Source organism: Populus euphratica, unplaced genomic scaffold, assembly GCF_000495115.2.
Source record: "Populus euphratica unplaced genomic scaffold, PopEup_1.0 scaffold248.1, whole genome shotgun sequence".
In the NCBI taxonomy this organism is placed as follows: Eukaryota; Viridiplantae; Streptophyta; class Magnoliopsida; order Malpighiales; family Salicaceae; genus Populus; species Populus euphratica.
In genome coordinates this window covers 205,826-226,276 of record NW_011500131.1, presented here as the reverse complement: position 1 = coordinate 226,276, position 20,451 = coordinate 205,826, and the positions used below count along the sequence as shown (strand labels likewise).

At 34.0% G+C, this 20,451-nt stretch overlaps 1 protein-coding gene across 1 annotated transcript; it reads left to right on the top strand.

Moving 5' to 3' along the window:
- The first annotated feature begins 331 nt into the window (after positions 1 to 331).
- On the top strand, positions 332 to 3,763 carry LOC105110381 (protein NRT1/ PTR FAMILY 4.3-like). The gene is made up of 5 exons (XM_011005403.1): positions 332 to 595; positions 1,087 to 1,304; positions 1,598 to 2,038; positions 2,409 to 2,554; positions 2,753 to 3,763. Exons 1-5 carry the CDS (start codon positions 463 to 465, stop codon positions 3,651 to 3,653), a joined length of 1,839 nt encoding a protein of 612 aa, XP_011003705.1. The 5' UTR covers positions 332 to 462; the 3' UTR covers positions 3,654 to 3,763.
- The last annotated feature ends 16,688 nt before the right edge of the window (positions 3,764 to 20,451 follow it).

The following is a 20,451-nucleotide window of genomic DNA, read 5'->3' as shown; positions in this document are numbered from 1 at the left end:
TCCCATTAAAAATGAAGTATTAACCCCCTTTGACTCCCCCTCTCCATTAAAGATTGCTTAATAAAATATTAAATATTAAGAGATTATAATTTAACTCTCTTTTAACTTAAATCCAAACACCCATTAATAAAAATATTTATATCCAAAAATATGTAAATATGCAAAGCACACAGACTCTCTCCTTTGAAGCTTTAAGTGCGCAAAATAAAGCAATAACTGTAGCAAGCATCATGCTTTTTCTATGGTGGAGGTGTCATCCACGTTTTCAGACTGCGTGTGGTTTAAAAGTTTCTAGTTTCAATTATCAAGGATGGCTTGGCCCTTGTATATATATATTGCGAGGAAGGTCATGGGGGCACTACACCTGCCTCAATTTCAGCATAAGAGTGTAGACAACAGCTGTTTCTTGCATTTTTGTTCTCTCTCCGTAGTGAAAGAGCTAAGAGGTCAGGAGAAACGGAAATGGAGGCAAGGAGATATGATAACAAGGGAGAGAGCAAGTGTGTGATTGGTGAGGAGATTACTGTTGATTGGAGAGGCAAACCCTCCAATCCCAACAAGCATGGAGGCATGAGAGCCGCAGCATTTGTTCTTGGTATGTCTTATTCCCTCTCTCTTTCCCACTCAAAACCAAACACTTGTGTGTGTGTGGTTTTCTGATCTTAGTGCTTCATTGATATTTCTCTCTCTTTGCAATAAATGGATTCCCTTTTCTTGGGATGTTAAGGAATAGCTTGAGCTACAACTTGCAAGCATTTAATATGAGATTGTTGAAGTAGAGGATGTTTTCTTGATTTCGGTAACTTGGTATCAGCTCCTCTTTTGTTGCTCCTCTACTATTTTTAGTATTTTATGGTTTAACTCATTATTTGGCTATACTAGTTAGCTACATCTCTCTGTCTCTGTCTCTGTCTCTCTCTCTCTCACTATACATATGTTTGATAGTGAAAGCAACAAGAGTCAATTTGTAAAAATCCCACAGCATAAAGTGAGAATATGACTTGACTGTCTCTCTCTCTCTCTCTCTCTCGATTTTGTATACTCTTACCTGCAACACTTGAAATATTTTTTTGCATGGGATTTCAGGGCTTCAAGCATTTGAGATAATGGCAATAGCTGCTGTGGGGAACAACCTCATAACATATGTGATAAATGAGATGCACTTCCCTTTGTCAAAGGCTGCGAACACAGTGACAAATTTTGTTGGAACTATCTTTATCTTGGCCCTCCTTGGTGGTTACCTCTCGGACTCTTATCTTGGGTGTTTCTGGACCATGCTCATCTTTGGTTTTGTCGAACTTTCTGTAAGAGCTCCTTTTTCTTTCAAATCACCTTTTTAATTTCTACTTCCACTTTTTGTCTTTTCATTCTCCCAAGTACTCTTTCCACAATGGTGGCTGACTCGCTTTTTTTTGTTCAATATAATACAAGCCTTACAGATATACATATATTCCCTTCTACATGATTTAAGATAAGACAAGCTTATGTGTAAAGGTGACAAATATTGAAGAATTACGAGGAAAAATTGTCTGTATTTTAATAATGAAGATTCCTTCTAATCAACACATTTGTTTTTGTTTGTTCATTGATTTTGTAGGGTTTCATATTACTATCAGTTCAAGCTCATCTTCCCCAACTAAAGCCACCCCAGTGTAACATGTTAACTGATGGAGAAAACTGTGTGGAAGCGAAAGGAGTCAAGGCCTTTATCTTTTTTGTAGCCCTGTACTTGGTGGCATTAGGGAGTGGATGTGTTAAACCCAACATGATTGCTCATGGAGGTGACCAGTTCAATCAAAGCAATCCAAAGCAATCCAAGAAGCTCTCTACCTACTTCAATGCTGCCTATTTTGCTTTCTCCATGGGTGAACTTTTTGCTCTAACACTTATTGTATGGATACAAACACATTCTGGGATGGATGTTGGTTTTGGAGTCTCTGCAGCTGTCATGGCTATGGGATTGATCAGCTTGGTTTCCGGTAATCTGTATTACAGGAACAAACCCCCTCAAGGAAGCATCTTGACCCCCATAGCTCAAGTAATGCACCTTAACCCTTTCCTTTTTAATTCCTGTTGCTTTGCAAGAGCACCAAATGAGCTACATTTGTTGGAGATATTGCATGTGCTCCTGTTTATTATAAGTGCATAATTTTGTCCTTAAATTCCAGGCCAAGCAACTATAGATGCATACATATTAAAAAACGTCATTAACATAACATTATTTGCTTGTTGAATAACACAAGGTTACATAGACAATGACAGAAAGGGTGTCTGCTTACTCATGGTCACATGCGGTAAAAGTTGCTCCATCCATTTTTATCATGGAATAATCATGAGAGTATGTTGGACCTTGCATGTTTTGTAATAATCTAATTGGATTCTATTTGTGGTCTATATGGGTTTCTCAGGTTTTTGTGGCTGCAATATTAAAGAGAAAGCAAATTTGTCCATCTAATCCACAGTTGCTTCATGGAAGCCAAAACAGTGTGCTCGATAATGGCATAGTAGCCCCATCTGCTGACTCTGGCAGTCTAGCTCATACACAAAGGTTCAGGTAATACAGGATTTTTCTGAATTAATTATTAAGCAGAAACAACATGTATTTTTAGATCCATATTTTCCATATTATTTGGTCATCAAAGAAAGGAAATTTAATCTGGTTTATAAATTGATCTTTATAAATTTGAATCAATCTCTCATGACCAATAATTTGAACTAGAACATAATGAAATGGCCATCAATAAAATTTCAGGTTCTTGGACAAGGCCTGCATCAAAATTGAAGATGGGACCAATATAAAGGAGAGTCCATGGAGATTGTGTAGTGTCACTCAAGTGGAGCAAGTAAAGATACTGATCTCGGCCATTCCAATTTTTGCCTGCACCATCGTTTTTAACACCATCTTAGCTCAACTCCAGACATTCTCAGTCCAGCAAGGTGGTGCCATGGACACCCAACTCGCCAAATCCTTCCATATCCCTCCTGCTTCACTTCAGTCCATCCCTTACATTATACTCATCATTGTAGTCCCTCTATATGACACTTTCTTTGTACCTTTAGCAAGAAAAATCACCGGTCATGAATCAGGAATATCTCCTCTGCAGAGGATAGGAGCCGGCCTCTTTTTTGCTACCTTTTCCATGGTTTCTGCTGCCATTATGGAGAAGAAGAGAAGGGATGCAGCTGTAGATTCCAACAAGATACTTTCCATCTTTTGGATCACCCCGCAGTTTCTAATATTTGGATTGTCAGAAATGCTAACTGCCGTTGGTCTCATAGAGTTCTTTTACAAACAGTCTTTAAAAGGGATGCAAGCATTTTTAACAGCTATCACCTATTGCTCCTATTCATTTGGGTTTTACTTGAGCTCCTTACTAGTTTCTTTGGTAAACAAGATCACCTCCTCAAGTTCTTCAAATCAAGGTTGGCTCAGTGACAATGATCTCAACAAAGACAGATTGGATCTTTTCTACTGGATGCTAGCAGTCCTTAGCTTCCTCAACTTCCTTAGCTACCTATTTTGGGCTAGATGGCATTCTTACAGTCCAATATCTCTATCAACCACAACACATCAAGAGACGCTTGGTGATGATCACTTAAACTATGGCTTCATCAACTCTTCAAAACATGGTGTGGATGAAAGCATGCCATAACTGATGTTTTTATATCACTTGATCAGATGAATATGCTTTCATCACACTATTATAGGCTTCTAATATAGGTACAGGATATAAAAATGTTAAGCGATCTCCCTTTATTACTTGTTCCTTTGTTTTTTCTCTTCTTCCTCCTTTTCTTCTGGCCTGGCTGCAGGAATACAAGCATACATTTTTCGTAAAATGAAATGGTAAAAAAATAAATAAATAAACAAAAAAATAAAAAATAAAATAAAGAGTGAAATGATTTTTTTTTAATAATAATCAAAGGATAAAAATATTATTAAGATTTAGCTACTGTCATTACAAAAATAACAAACTGACTAAAAATAACTTATATTGTAAAAAAATTATCAATCGTGAGTAGTATATCACTTTAACATATAATATTTCTAAACATCTAGATAAATGCTAATATAAGTAAAATTTCAAAATCTAACATGAAATTATTGAACTAAATGATAAAAAATAAAATCATAAACCTTTTTCTAATTAAGATCAACAACATCAAAAACTAATTTGTTATAGGTAATCCAAATAAACTATAAGATACCACAACAAAGCATATAGATGGCTTAGCATTTAAATTTTCCATGTAACAAATGATTCCATTCCTACAAAAGAAGCATAATAGTCTTTGACATACATTTATCATACCCATTCCATTGTCTAAAACGATTCCAAAGCCTCCAAGTCACATATCGATGAATAAAAAGGTGATAAATAGTCTCAGTTTTCATACCATAAAAAGAACAAGAAGTATCATCATAATTAATAATTCTTTGTAAATAAGAAATCCCCTGGAACTTAGACTATCTTGCGACAACACCATATAAACATTTTAATTTTAGGAGGAAATATACCTTGTGAGAGTAAAGTATCAAAATTCTCAAATCTTGGATGTTGAATATCATCAATGAGAGCACAAGTCTATTTGATTGTGAAACTATTCTTCTTGAACTGCCACATCCTTTTATCAATTGAATCAGAAATAGAGAAATTACTCTATACTTTAGCTGGAAGAGACTTCAACATATGCAAATATCGTGATCACATGATTATGAGACCTATAATTAAGATTAAGATCTAATCCTAAAAAGCCAAAATAAGTTTGATAAGAATATGACACAATAAAAACATATCCTAAGACATCAACACTATTGAAATAAAGTTAAATGACACCACAAAGCTTGTTAATCTTCGATAAGTCAGATTCAGTTCGTTTAAAAGCTAAAGAATGCAAGAATCACTCTCATATAATTTTTTTAAAAATGCTTTGAATTCTTATTGATCTAAAAGTCTTATCTTTAGGCTTTGCAATGGTTAAAATACTTATAAAAATATAACCTTAATGGATCTACCCTAGTGGAATGATTTGACCTATTTACAAAATTGACCAAAAAATATTAAATTGAAATGCCCAGATCCAAATAAGCCTTGGATCTTAGCCTAAAACAATTAATTAATTAAGTCCAAACAAGCCTTGAGCTGTAGCTAACAAAATAAAATAAAACCCATAATATTAAATAACCCTGTTCTGCCGTGAGAAGAAGAGAAGGAAATAAAATATTATACAAATAATTTAAGGCTTATTTATAGCCTTCCATGCAACTAATTAATCATAGAAACTAAAGGAAAGATAGTTGTCTATGTTGTTTTCGAGTTATAGTAGGATTATGATCTCAGACTTATGTTTTTTCTTCTTTTGAAAGAAAAGTAATTGTTGGTATTAATTCCCTTTTTTGCACCTTTTAGGATCCTTATAATACTAGGAAACACAATTAAAGTTGCTGAAATAATCTCCTTGCATGATTAGAAAGCCTTGTTATCATTTTGTGTCCTAAGTCACCTTGAATTCTTTTGTTTCCTTCACTGTATTTTCTCCTTTTACCATGTTTTCTCCTCACTTCATAGCTTAAATAAGGTTGGATTAGGCTTTTCTTGCACATGAATAAGATGTACTAAGCCTCCTTTTGATGCTCTAATAGACCCTTCAAATCTGACTTGGTCGAAACCTTTAAAACCAATGCATTTAATGCCTTGATCTTGGGCCAAGTCATTGGCCCATTTGGAACATGTAATGAGTTCTTGCTAATATTTGTGGGTTGATCCACATCACCAAATGTTGACACTCCCTATCCCTTAAAGGCCAATTCTAAACCAAAGTGATTAAATTTGTATCAGCATTATCCACCTCCTGAATTGTAGCATTTTAATGATTGAATAACCTAAATGAATGAGGAAACAACATCCTTAATAGAGAAGAATTAAACCACCTGTCTAACCAAAATCAAATAGTTATGCCATTACTAACCTTATAACAACAAGAAACATGAATAACTTTATCAAAAGTTAACACCTTAACAATCACTCTCCGGGTTGGAGAAAGTTGATGAATAAACTTAGAAAGTCCATTTTCAAAAGTGGGTTGATATTTATGCACAATATAATCTTGCCAGCCTCTCGAATTATTGACACGACTAAAAGATTGATATCTTCTCCCAAGTGCAGAAGTGTCGAAGTAATAAATAACCCGGCAAGACCGGGGTCGAACCATAGGGAGGTTAATTGTACAAATTATAAACAATTATAAATAACAACAATGACAACAACAACAACAACAATAATAATAATAGTAATAACAATAATAATAATAACAATAATAATAATAATAATAATAATAAAGAAAAAGAAGGAGAAGAAGAAGATGAGAACTTTGAGATAAAATATTAATGCTAGGATTAAACAATGATAATAACAAATGTCAAGGTTAGAAGATCCACTAATGGTATGTCAAACAAGTATAGTAAAAACTCTTATTATTCAATTGGAAACCACACACAAAAGAGGTTCCAATCAGATTATAGATTGTTAACATGATTACATTAGTCATCTTATTCGATTAATGCTAATACTTATAAATCTCGTTAAGCATTCATGATTATAACTTATGTTAACAACGAATCAAGTTCCTTTCATGGCTCAGGTGTCGGTTATACCATACAGTATGAACTATGAAAGTGCCAAGCATTTGTTGTACCAAGTGTTATACAACATAAATCAAGATTGTTATTTAACAAGCAAAGTATTAAAGAGTGAACAAGATAACAAATACAAAACATGTTAGTATCAAACATGTTTTGTACCATTAGTGTAACCTTTTCACCTTGACATAATAAACTTAGCTAGACATAATGAAAGAAAGAAAAATAAATAAACAAAATAAAAACATAAATAAGATAAAAGTTAACTAAGTAAATGAAAGGAAATGAAAGGCATAAACTTGATATTAATGAAAGCAAAGCATAAAAATTACAAAAAATACAAAGAGAGAAAGTAAGAGCATGATCTTGATCTGGAAACCAAGATGCCTAAATGTATGGCAAATGCCTCCTTTTATAGGCCAAAATTGGAAACTATTGATTTGATGACTAATTGATGAGTGGGTGGCCAACTCTCAACTTGGTGACAATCCTTATCTTCTCTTGTCTGCCCAAAACATCATTAATAACGTCAAAATTAGAGCCATTCAAAAACATGAAAGTTGTAGGCAATTGTCTCAGCTTTCTTGTGTAAAAATTCAGCTCATTTCGACTTCTAGAACTCTAGATATGGCCAAAATACTGAACAGTGCTCGGGCTGGAGGACAGATTCGGGCTTCTTTGTTGTTGCAACAATTTGGACTTGAAAATGACCTTTTTAGATCTTGGGCTCCATATGAAAGTTGTAGGCCTATGTCTTACCTTTCCATCCATATAAAGTAGACCTAAATCTGAGATCTATAGCTCCAAATATGACCCAATTACCGAACAGTGTTCCAGTTTGGATTGCACCGACATCTCTTTCCTATGTTTGGCCATCTCTTTATCCTTTCAATTTCAGTTCTTAAATTCATCAATCAATCATTTCATTTATGTGATAGGCCTACATTTAAAATGAACATTTACCACGAATTAAAGGTATTTTATATTATTAGATATATTATTATAAAACATGCTTTAATTAAGGAGTTATTGATACTTTAAATGCAAAATGATGTTATAAAAACTTGATAAAAATGCACTTTTAAATACTAATCACACCCCCCAACTAGCTTATTACTAGTCTCTAGTAATCAAAGCGTTAAAATAGAAAAACAATTTGCAAATTTCACAAAACAAGGTATTCATCATTCAACTTCCATTAATTTATCCAGATAAACAATCTCTCATTAAATTTATATATCTGCTCAATACCTCTTAATAAGATATTAATAAACCTTTCTTTTATGCTCAATATATCAACACATAATTATAGGGCTTTGCTTGGAAGAAAACAAAATTTTTGTTCTAATGTTTAAGGTTAACTTCCTTGGGTTGAGATTATTATTTTTGTTTTTTTTTTAAAATATATATACATATAATTTAAAAACATCATGCATCTTTAACCCATGTAACGAGCTTTCAGCTAATGACTCCCAGACCAGTTGGTCTTAGGGCATTAGGTGTTAAGACACCCCTATGAGCTTAGTAACTCGAGTCGCAGATACTGATATGTAGATAGTGCAATATTTGATTCCCTTAAGCTTTTGTCCTCAACCTATGTAACAAGCATTGGGCCAATAGCTCCCAAGTCAGTTGACTTTAGGGTATTAGGTGTTAAAACACCCCTTCAGGCTTAATTGCTTAGGTTAGGGAGGCTACGAAACCAAACTTATCTACATTTTTATTATCATCATTTCATTTTTTTTCATTTTTTTCTTTTTTTAATTATATACTATCCATTTCCCTTAGTTGTTACCTTTAACAAAAGAACACAAATAATGTAATAATCCAATATGCAACCCACAATCATATGTTTAAAGTGTGTGTGTGTAAATTAAGGTTTAAGAATACATGTTAAATAAGTATATGAGCAGAATTAAGTGATAACAATGCGAGAGTTTGTAAATCTGAATATTTCAAGAAGTATTATGATAGGCCTTGTTACAAATGATTACTAAGATGCGTCTCAAGAGTCATAAAAGTTCTCCTTACTCTGCTATCATAGTAACAATAATTTTGCACATGCTTTATAAAATAGAAAACACAATTTTTTTTTTAGCTACTACCTTCTCCCCCCAACTAAAACGAGACATTGTCCTCAATGTTTAAAGGTAGAAAGATAGAGTATAGAAGATATCACCTGAAATAACAAACACTGACAAACCTGAAACACACTGAAACAAATATAAGCAACAACAAAACACAATAATAAAACCAAAAAACACAAAGATTCACAAATGAAGGCTCAAATCTAATCTAAGCTTTTTACGGCTTTCCTTAGTTGACCAATTTATACGACTCATGGAAGGATCAATTACAGGAATGAAAGATTGTAGTTGGTCAATCAATTGTTCAGCAGTAGCAGTAGAGATTATGATTTGTCGTGCAGAAGATGTTAGAAATTCCTATTCCACAGCATGATCAAGAAAAGACAACAACTTATCATAATAACCATTAACATTTAATAAACCTATGGGTTTATGGTGAATGTGCAGTTGAGCCCAAGAGGAAATATGAAAGATCTTTTCCAATGTGCCTAGACCACTTGGTAAAGCAATGAAGGGATCAACATGGTTAAACATTACATTCATTCGAGCTGACATTGTAGAGACCTGAAGTTCTTCTCCAATTGTTTTTTCAATGATGTCCCCTTGTGCTAAAGCTTCGGGGATGACCCCCAAAACTTGACTACTTCCTAAAAACGCAGTTATTGACACACCTCCTATTAATCCAAGACTGCCTCCCCCATACACTAAATGAATCTTTCTCAGCTAGCACCTGACCAAGATGATTTGCTGATTCTAAAAACTCCTTTTCTTTCTCAGGACTAGATCCACTGAAAACATAAATATTTCTTATCTGATGACCTGAGGAACTTGCCATTTCTACACACTTCTGTATTTATTGAATATATGGGTTGAGTAGAAATGAAAGGAAGGAAAAGAGGATTTTATAGATGAGAAATTAGAAAGGCAATCATACCACCTATATGTAGGCCAGCTGGAGTCTCACTCTCTCTCTCTGTCTCTCTCTATTTATTTATCTATTTAGTTTTGAAAAAAACATGTGTATGTACAGGTAGTTGTGATTGTGGCTCACATCTTCCCTTGGTTTTACGTCCAAGAACGGCTTAAACGCCCTCTATAGGTCGGGGATAGGCTTCCCATCCAGTTTTCTTAAAAACTGGCAAACAGGGTCTTTTTTAGTAAGATTCCCAAGACTAAGTCGATCATGTTCTTTATGAAAATGGGGCTATAAATCATGAATTACACGATGCACATCTCCACTAGGATGCGTCTCAAGAGTTAATAGAAGATTATCTAAAGACTCCTTACTCAGGCCATCCTTAATGAATTGTATTTTATCTTCACGGTTTATAGATACCATTCCTAAAGAACGACATTGTGTATTACAAGTCCATCTAGCACATCGATGACAGACTTCTAGTCGTTTTGCACGACGTTTCTTTGCAAAAGTGTTTTTTCCTGTTCCAAGCATGTGTGAAATGAAGGAGTTAGAGGACTCACCTGATAATCGGACCTTTGCTTCAATCAACCAGCGAATATCTTCAGGAATTCCATGATTCATTAACAATCTCAATCTTGCACATCTAGCACAGTAAATTTTTGTAATCACATTCTGAGGTAGAGCGCGAAAATACTTTTTCAAATTTTCAAGATTAGTGTCCATTTTCAAATGAGAATTGGAAGAGAGAATCAAAGAATTGCACAAATATATACAAAGATATCAGTTATTGTGGGAAACTAAAAGAATCGACTTAAGTCACGGAGTACCGTTATCCGCCATTTGACCGGGGTGAGAGAAACTAGCAAAAATCACTAAAAAAGAAACATAAAATAATGTGAGAAAAAAAATAATAATAATCAACCTTTATCTATAAGATCATTCAAACCAGTTGATTCATTTTCACTAGGAAAATTATAAGAATAAGCTTTCAAATGATGTCCATTTTCCTTAAAAACATTGTCATTCATTAAATTCTCAATATCACAGGTCCCATAAGGATTGCTCCATCTTGGTCTTAGCTCTCTAAGGAATGTATAGAGTTGAGAATTGTAAAACAAAGCTTTTTGACTAGTATCAACTTTTTGACAATTTTCACAAGTTTTGTAGAATGCATGCATGTCCTTAAACATGGTGGGCCAATAAAATCCATTTTGAAAGATTTTTGCAACTGTCTTTTTTTACGAGAAATAACTTCCACATGCTTCAGAATGACAAAGTTTAATGACACTACTTACCTCATTGTCGGGAATGAATCTTTGAAATATTTGAATAAGTTAGGGTCATCACAATAAAAATTCTTCACTTTGTTCAAAAACTTTTCTTTTTCTTGAGTACTCCAATTAGCTGGCAAATCTACTAAAGCAAGAAAATTGATATTTTTATCATACCAAGGCATTGGACTAAGAGAAAGTAAGGATTCGTTAGGAAAGTAATCATCGATTGGTGTGATGTCAAATGTTGAATCTCTTGTCACTGTTGACAAAAGATTCGCATCAACATTTTCAATGCTTGTTTCATCCGTGATTTCTTCCTTAGAATAAATCATTTGCAAATCTTCAGATTCATCTAACTCATTTTTACTTAAAGTAGATTCAAATTGATCATAAACTAATTCATCAATATGATCTACTTCTTGTAAATCATTATCATCTCTAGGTTGCTTGCAAATGTTGAAAATATTCATCTCCAATGTCATGTTTCCAAATGATAGCTTCATCAGGCCATTCCTATAATTAATCAATGCGTTAGAGGTTGCAAGAAACGAACGTCCTAAAATAACAGGAAATGAATTACATGCTTCAATAGGTTTTGTGTCCAAGACAATAAAATCCACAGGATAAATAAATTTATCAACTTGTACTAACACATCTTCAATTATTCCTCTAGGCACTTTTACAGATCTATCGGCAAGTAAAAGAGATATAGAAGTTGGTTTTAACTCACCTAGATTGAGACTCTGAAAAACTGAATATGGAAGTAAATTCATGCTAGCACCAAGATCAAGTAAGGCTCTTTCAATTTTATGCTCTCCAATAAAGCAAGAAATTGTAGGACAACCAGGGTCTTTATATTTCAAAGCATTATTGTTCTGAAGAATGACACTTACTTGTTCAGCTAAAAAGGCTTTCTTTTTCACATTCAGTTTCCTCTTCACAGTGCATAGATCTTTCAAAAATTTAGCATAGGAAGGAACCTGTTTAATAGCATCCAGCAAAGGTATATTGATTCTTACCTGTTTGAAAATTTCAAAAATTTTAGAGTTGTGATTGACTTTTCTTTGTTTGGTCATGACATGAGGAAATTGAAGTGCTGGCAGTGAATCAGTCGTTTCTTTGTAATTTTCAGATTCAACCCCTTCCTTACCCTCAGAGATTGACTCATCATCTTTCTCATAAGGTTCAAGAGTGGGTTTTTCAATAACCTTACCACTGCGCAGAGTAGTGACTGATTTGACTTGATCCATGTGTTAGCTTCCGGAACTACTTGCATTTGCATTGTATTGCCCCTTGGGATTTTGTTGTGGTTGAGATGGAAACTTACCTTTCTCTTAGAAACTAAGAGCATATGTCAATTTTGCAAGAGTATCTTTAAAATCTGTCATGTTTTGAGCAAGTTGAGTATTAATTGTCTCTTGCTTTTCAATGAATGCATGCAATGTTTCCTCAAGATTTCTTCTAGGAGGTGGAGCATAAGGAGGTGCATATCCATGAGAATTTTGGAAATTATGGTGTGCTTGAAACGGTGGTTGTGAAGTTTGTACATTGTTATTATCACTCTTCTAACTGAAATTTGGGTGATTTCTCTAACCAGGGTTGTATGTTTGCGAGTATGGGTTATGGTTGAGCCTTTGGAAACTGTTTAAAGCATGAGCTTGTTCATGGAGATATTCCTTAAAAGAAGGCAAGGTTGGACATTTATTGGTTGAGTGTTCATTTGTTTCACATATTTGACACACAATGTTTTCAATAGATTTTAATTGACCACTCCTTTTCAATTCTAGTACCTCGACTTTTCTAGCTAAAGATGCAAACTTGGCTTGGAGGTCATGATCTTCCCTAAGGTTGTACATACCTCCACTAGATGTATGAGGTTGAGTTTTACTCGGTGCCTCATAAGTACCTGCGGTGTCCTAATTTTGAGCATTTTCAGCTAACAAGTCTAAGTACTCCATTGCTTCATCAGGGTCTTTATCTTTAAAAGTTCCATTGCACATCAATTCAACCATTTGCCTATCTTTAGGTATTAACCCTTCATAAGAATGTGAAACCAATCTCCATGTTTCAAAACCATGATGAGGGCAAGTACTAAGCAAGTCTCGATACCTATCCCAACATTGGTAAAATGTTTCTCCTGATTTTTGAGTGAAAGCGGTGATTTGTCTTTTGAAAGAGTTTGTTCTGTGAGATGGGAAAAACTCTTCAAAAATTGTTGTTGCATTTCATCTCAAGCACGAATGGATCCTGGTCTTAAATTTCGTAGCCATGTTTTAGCTTTATCTTTTAATGAAAAAGGAAAAAGCTTTAATCTGATGGTGTTCATGCTACAATTTAAATTATTATATGTGTTGCAGACCTCCTCAAATTCTCTTAAATGCAAGTATGGATTTTCTAAATCTAAGTCATGAAAAGAAGGTAAAAGTTGAATAATGCCCGGTTTAAAATTAAAATGAGATGCATTAGGAGGAAAAACTATGCATGATGGTGCACTTGTTCTTGTGGGATTCATGTGGTCTCTAAGTGTTTTAGCACGGTTATTCTCATTATTCTTATTATAAAGTGATTGATTATCTTCTTCAGCCATATTTTCTAAAAATGATGAGGAAACCCTACAAAGTCTACCACTTGATGTACGTGACCACACTTTCATGCACGTGTAGAAATAGAAAAAAAGAAAAAAGAAAACAAAAGAAGAAGAAACAAGAGAAAAGAAACAAAGTTATATACAAGAAAAGTGAAAAGAGAAAATAAAATAAATATTATAATTAATACAAAACTTACCTCTCCGGCAGTGTCGCCAAAAACTTGACACGACCAAAAAATTGATGTCTTCTCCCAAGTGCAGAAGTGTCGAAGTAATAAATAACCTGGCAAAACCGGGGTCGAACCACAGGGAGGTTAATTGTACAAATTATAAACAATTATAAACAACAACAATAACAACAACAACAACAACAATAATAATAGTAATAACAATAATAATAACAACAATAACAACAACAATAATAATAGTAATAATAATAATAAAGAAAAAGAAGGAGAAGGAGAAGAAGAAGATGAGAACTTTGAGATAAAATATTAATGCAAGGATTAAACAATGGTAATAACAAATGTCAAGGTTAGAGGATCCACTAATGGTATGTTAAACAAGTATAGTATAAACTCTTATTATTCAATTGGAAACCACACATAAAAGAGGTTCCAATAGATTATAGATTGTTAACATGATTACATTAGTCATCTTATTCGATTAATGCTAATACTTGTAAATCTCGTTAAGCATTCACGATTATAACTTATGTTAACAACGAATCAAGTTCCTTTCATGGCTCAGGTGGCGGTTATACCATACAGTATGAACTATGAAAGTGCCAAGCATTTGTTGTACCAAGTGTTATACAACATAAATCAAGATTAGTTATTTAACAAGCAAAGTATTAAAGAGTGAACAAGATAACAAATACAAAATATGTTAGTATCAAACATTAAAGTTCATATTAAGTTTACACTATACTTATTCTTATACCATTAGTGTAAGCTTTTCACCTTGACATAATAAACTTAGTTAGACATAATGAAAGAAAGAAAAATAAATAAATAAAATAAAAACATAAATAAGATAAAAGTTAACTAAGTAAATGAAAGGAAATGAAAGGCATAAACTTGATATTAATGAAAGCAAAGCATAAACATTACAAAAAGTACAAAGAGAGAAAGCAAGAGCATGATCCTGATATGGAAACCAAGATGCCTAAATGCATGGCAAATGCCTCCTTTTATAGGCCAAAATTGGGAACTATGGATTTGATGACTAATTGATGAGTGGGTGGCCAACTCTTGACTTGGTGACAATCCTTATCTTCTCTTGTCTGCCCAAAACGTCATTGATAACGTCAAAATTGGAGCCACTTGAAAACATGAAAGTTGTAGGTAATTGTCTCAGCTTTCTTGTGTAAAAAAATTCAGCTCATTTTGACTTTTAGAACTCTAGATATGGCCAAAATACTGAACAGTGCTTGGGCTGGAGGACAGATTCGGGCTTCTTTGTTGTTATAATAATTCATACTTGAAAATGACCTTTTTAGATCTTGGGCTCCATTATGAAAGTTGTAGGCCTATGTCTTACCTTTCCATCCATATAAAGTAGACCTAAATCTGAGATCTATAGCTCCAGCTATGACCCAATTACCGAACAGTATTCTAGTTTGGATTGCACCGACATCTCTTTCCTATGTTTGGCCATCTCTTTATCCTTTCAATTTCAGTTCTTAAATTCATCAACCAATCCTTTCATTTATGTGATAGGCTTGAATTTAAAATGAATATTTACCACGAATTAAAGGTATCTTATATTATTAGATATATTATTATAAAACATGCTTTAATTAAGGAGTTAGTGATACTTCAAGTGCAAAATGATGTTATAAAACCTTGATAAAAATGCACTTTTAAGTACTAATCAATTACCAACCCTTAAATGCTATATTCATTTTAAAAGCAACACTATGTTCTTATTATATAATGATCCAAACCCCAACCCACTTCTACTCTTTGGTTGAATGACTTTGAACCAAGCTACTTTACACAATTTCGAAGTATCTGAGTTACCACTCCATAAAAACCTTTGAATAATAACAGATATGAAACCATTGATACTACCTTTAGGTATAAGAAACACTAACATGTAGAAAAAAGGTAAATAATTCAATATTGACTTAATTAGGCAAATACGTTCAGTTATACTTAAGATTTTACCCTTCCATTATGCTATTGGAAATGATTCATTTCCATATAGATAAATGATAAAGATTAACACCTAGAGGTAACATATTTAACTAGAAAAGTATCATTGTAACAAAAAAAAAAAACTATTAGCCATCTCTAAGATATAGTCGTCATCTAAATTAATTTCAATCAAATAACTTTTGAAATGATTAACCTGAAGGCCAAATATTAGAGAAAACTAGTGAAGGATCCTCTTAACATGTAGAAGATAACCATAATCATTTCGTGCAAAAATAAGAGTGTCATCTGTATACTGAAAGAGAGATAAAGGCATACCCCCATCCGCCTTTAGATCTCTAAAATACCTAGCATCTATAGCTTTATTAAAAAGGATAAAAAAACCTTCAATTGCTATATCAAAGAGAAATAGGGATAAAAGATCCCCTTTTAAAAGATTATTCTAAAAACTAAATTCTCTACTTGGCGACCTTTTAATAAGAATGACCATTTTAGATGAACAAAAGCATTCCTTAATCAAACTCCTCCATAGAATGCCAAACCCCATATGGACCACAACATCATTTAAGTAATCTTACAAGATCGAGTCGAGGACCTTATGGAAGTCTTCTTTGAACAAAAAAAACATGATCCCTTTTATTCTTAACTTTATGGACCACCTCATTGGCAATCATAAACCCATCTAAAATATATCTTCATGCAATAAAACTAGTTTGAAAGATACCAATAACACTAGTTAGCACATATTTAAGTATAGAAAACAACAATTTTGTCATAATTTTATACAATCCATTGATGAGACTAGTTGGCCTAAACTTTGAAAAATATATAGGAGATTTCTTTTTAGGAATTGACACCACAAATGAGAATCTAATCCCTTTAAAGAGTTTTTCATGATGAAAAAATCTACTAACTATAGCAAAAATGTTTGAACCGAAAAGAGACCATGTTTTTCTGTAAAAGGAGAAAGTAAACCCATTTGACTGTAGAGTTTTTGGCTCATCACAGTTCCAAACAACATGTTTAACTTCTTTTATGGAAGAAATGTGCTTTAGTGAAGCCGAATCAATAACTAAAAGTTTTTTAAACCTAAAATACCAATAACAACTTTATTAGCACTCAGCATAGAGAATAAATAAGCAAAAAAATGAATTGCCACCTCTTGTGCTAATGTAGGAGAGGAATGAATTTGGCCATTATATTCAATGGCTTTAATGGAGCTTGCTAAAAGGAAACTTTCAAGTCAACTTGTGTTGAGCATAAAGCTATCTAAAAGCTCAAATCAGCTTTCAAGGTTTCAATGATATAGTGGAGATGCAACTTGGTGGGAGAAAAGAAGATGCCCTTTACTGGGAACGGTTCCAAAGAAGATCCATTGCATTCTCCTGAATTTAGCACTTCTTAATTTATGCACATCAATGTCATAACCAATCCTCGATCACGGGGACCTCGTCACTTTTCTTGGATTATAAAAAAAGGGAATTAGCTAGTGCTCCCGAGGAGAGGTCTTTTCGAGCAACCTAACTTCTACAAAGTGATGAAAGTGTACATATGGACATAATCAAAGCATTTATCAGTAAAGTCCAAAGGCAGAATCGATGCCATGTGGGAGAGAGAGAGAGAGAGAGGCCTCGTAGAAAATGTAATGGAGAAGTTCCCGTCAGGAAATATACAAGAAAAAAACATGCCTCAAACATGTCTAGATATTGGAGCTAGGTCCCTCCCTGCACAAACCTTTTGCTAAATACTCATCAAGATGCTGGCTAAAAATAGGAAAAAACATGGTTCCCCCACCTTCCCTTCAAGAAATTGGAGCTCCTTCCTTTTGGTCGAGGATCATGGCTGGTTTTACTCCAATCAGAGTACATGGAAACTGGCCAAAAAACAACCCCCCATCCTCCCAAAAAAAAAAAAAATGATCTTCAGAAGTTTACTAATTGCACTCGAAGCTTTTTTCTTAGCCTGAACACGTTCCCTTTAAGCGTTTGTTAACATAAAACAAATTCCTACAAATTCAAATCCAATTTAACTCTAGTTTATTAGATCAATTTTTTGTTGTCAAAATGAAAGATGTTTCGGTTAATTTTAATTTACTTCCTTGAAGTTTGGCATGAATCCATTTTTTGTCCCTAAGGTTTCGATTATTTATATCCTCGTTGATGCTTCAAATCATGAATCTAGAGCAAGTTACCCACCATTAATTCTCTATTAATATTTGTCTATTGTGTTCTCCCTTCTCCATTTGCATTTAGTACTGTGTGATTTCCAATAATAATTTTAGTTTGCATTAAGTTAGTGGTGATATTATTAGATTTCAGGCATCGTATTTTCATCTGAAAAAGAAAAAGGGAAATTGTGTAACTCTGAATACATGGTTAATCACGAAGCAGCTATCACAGGGGAAGGAATCGTAAGATACTTTCAGTTGGATCAAACGTACCCCGTCGCTCCTCCGCATGCCTGATCTTTTCTTCCATGCTTAAAATGGCCCTGTGCCACGATGTCAAAAGTCCATCGATTGGTTTCATATCCTTTGTCATGTATTCTATAGAACAACTCCAGAGCTCATGCTTAATTAGCAACCTCAACAAAAAGTTGTGAGTGTGTAGATGTCACGGGCGAAGCACTGTTCAATCACCTCTTCCAAGTATTGAGCGCTCACTTCAAGATGTTGTGTGTATATTCCTTCTGTTAAATTCCCCATGCATCACATAACCATCTTCACCCCTCCCAGCCCTACATAATTCTGATAAGAACTTGTTGCACGTGGAATCACTGAATTTAAAATTCTTTGATAGAGCAAGAAGAACTAAGTCCATCATCATATCAAGCTTCCCTTGTCTACGCAAAGCGTCACCAAGTATAGAAAATGTTATTTTTACCAGGGAAATAACCTTTCTCAATAGAATCCTTCGGAAGAGAATAAGCTTTACCAGAGGAACCCTCCAAACATAGAGACTTGAAAAGATAATTATGAACCATGGTATAACGCGAGAATTCAAACTACTCCAACTTGGACTTGTACAACTCATGTGCAACATCTACCATTCCAGCTTTGCAAATGAAACAAAATGCAGCATTCATGAAGAAAAGTGTGAGTAGAAAGCTGATTCTCCTTCATCTCAATCAGCAAATCATGAACATCCTCAAGAATCCTTGAGTAGCCTGAAAAGCAAGAAATTACACTGAGAAACATCTGGAACGCACCCTTCTAAGGACCCTTGCTCTCAGGAACTGGGAAGCCGCATCAATATCTCCAGCTTGAACAAGATTCGTTAACCAAATTCCACAACCAGGCTCCGTTGGCACCGTCCCCAACTCACTAATTTCCTCAATCAACTTGCCCTCTTTAACAAGTGAAACACTTTGACAAAACCCATCAACTAGAAAGCTCAAAGCCTGTGCATATCCAAACCTATCACCACTTCTACACTTGTTACCCTTACCCTCCAACAATTTCTCTTTAGGTAAATACTTAACCTTAAAAAATAGGGTAACAATATTCCCAAAACAATATTCCCAAAACCCCTCAGACAACCTCAAAAGCCTCGACGAAGACTGTGTTCAATCAAAGAATTGAAAAGCACATGATAAGAGAAAGCAACCACGTCATTGGTAGGATATTAGTATACAAACTTGACAAGATAAAAAATAAAAAATAAGATAAAATAAAAAATGACACATACAAAAAGTTACATGGTTCACTCAATTGGACCACATCCATAGACAAGTATATAAGAATTTTACTAAGTAATGTAAGAATTACAATCTTTCTCAAATAATAGAAGAACAACTAAGAATCTCTCTATTACTAGGAGAAAATATCTCACTTACTCTCTCACAAGTACCTCATAATTTTGTGGGATTAATCTCTCTTCACTCTCTTCTTCTATTCTCTATCTTGGTGTGCAAAATAAGCTTGGAGGCATTGCCTATTTATAGGAAGAGTGAGGGGATAAAGGCCATAAATCATGATACCAATTATGCCACAAATTATGCTAACAAACTCATCTCCACTCATACTCCACCAATTATGCTAGCAACTTCACCAATTATATCAATAACTTATCTCTAATTATGCCAACAACTCCACTCATATTTTTCTTCCACTAATTAATTAAATGGTGACTTTTCATTCTCCCACTTGAAGACTTTGGTGATTTAATCAAGTCTTCACACTTGATCATCTATGATTCTTCTATCCTATCTATACTTGTCATCTTCATATTACTTACATTTTTGCTAGGCCATAAGAGGATCTGCACCATATATACTTATCAGTATTGACCGGTTTGGTCAAAGTATCTGCTGGGTTTTTCTTTGTGTGAATCTTCTGAAAATCCACACTTCCATCTTCTATCACTTCGCGAACAAAGTGATACTGAACATCTATGTCTTTTGTTCTTGAATGAAATGCTGGATTCCTTGCAATATACAAGACACTTTGACTATCACAATACAAAAGAATATTCTCTTGTTTGTGCCCGAGCTCCTTCATAAGTTTCTTCATCCATATTGCTTCTTTACAAGCTTGTGTAGCCGTCATATACTCAGCTTTTGTTGTGGATAACGCTACAACAGTCTGTAGTTTATAGACCCAGCTCACAACTCCTCCTGCAATTATGAACACATAACCTATAGTGGATTTTGTTTTCTCAAGGTCACCAGCAAAATCTGAGTCAACATAACCTCTAACAGTAAATTCTAAGATACCCTTGATGTATCTCAAGTTCCTCTTAATAATATTCCAATGCTCTCTACCAGGATTTGCCATGTATCGACTAA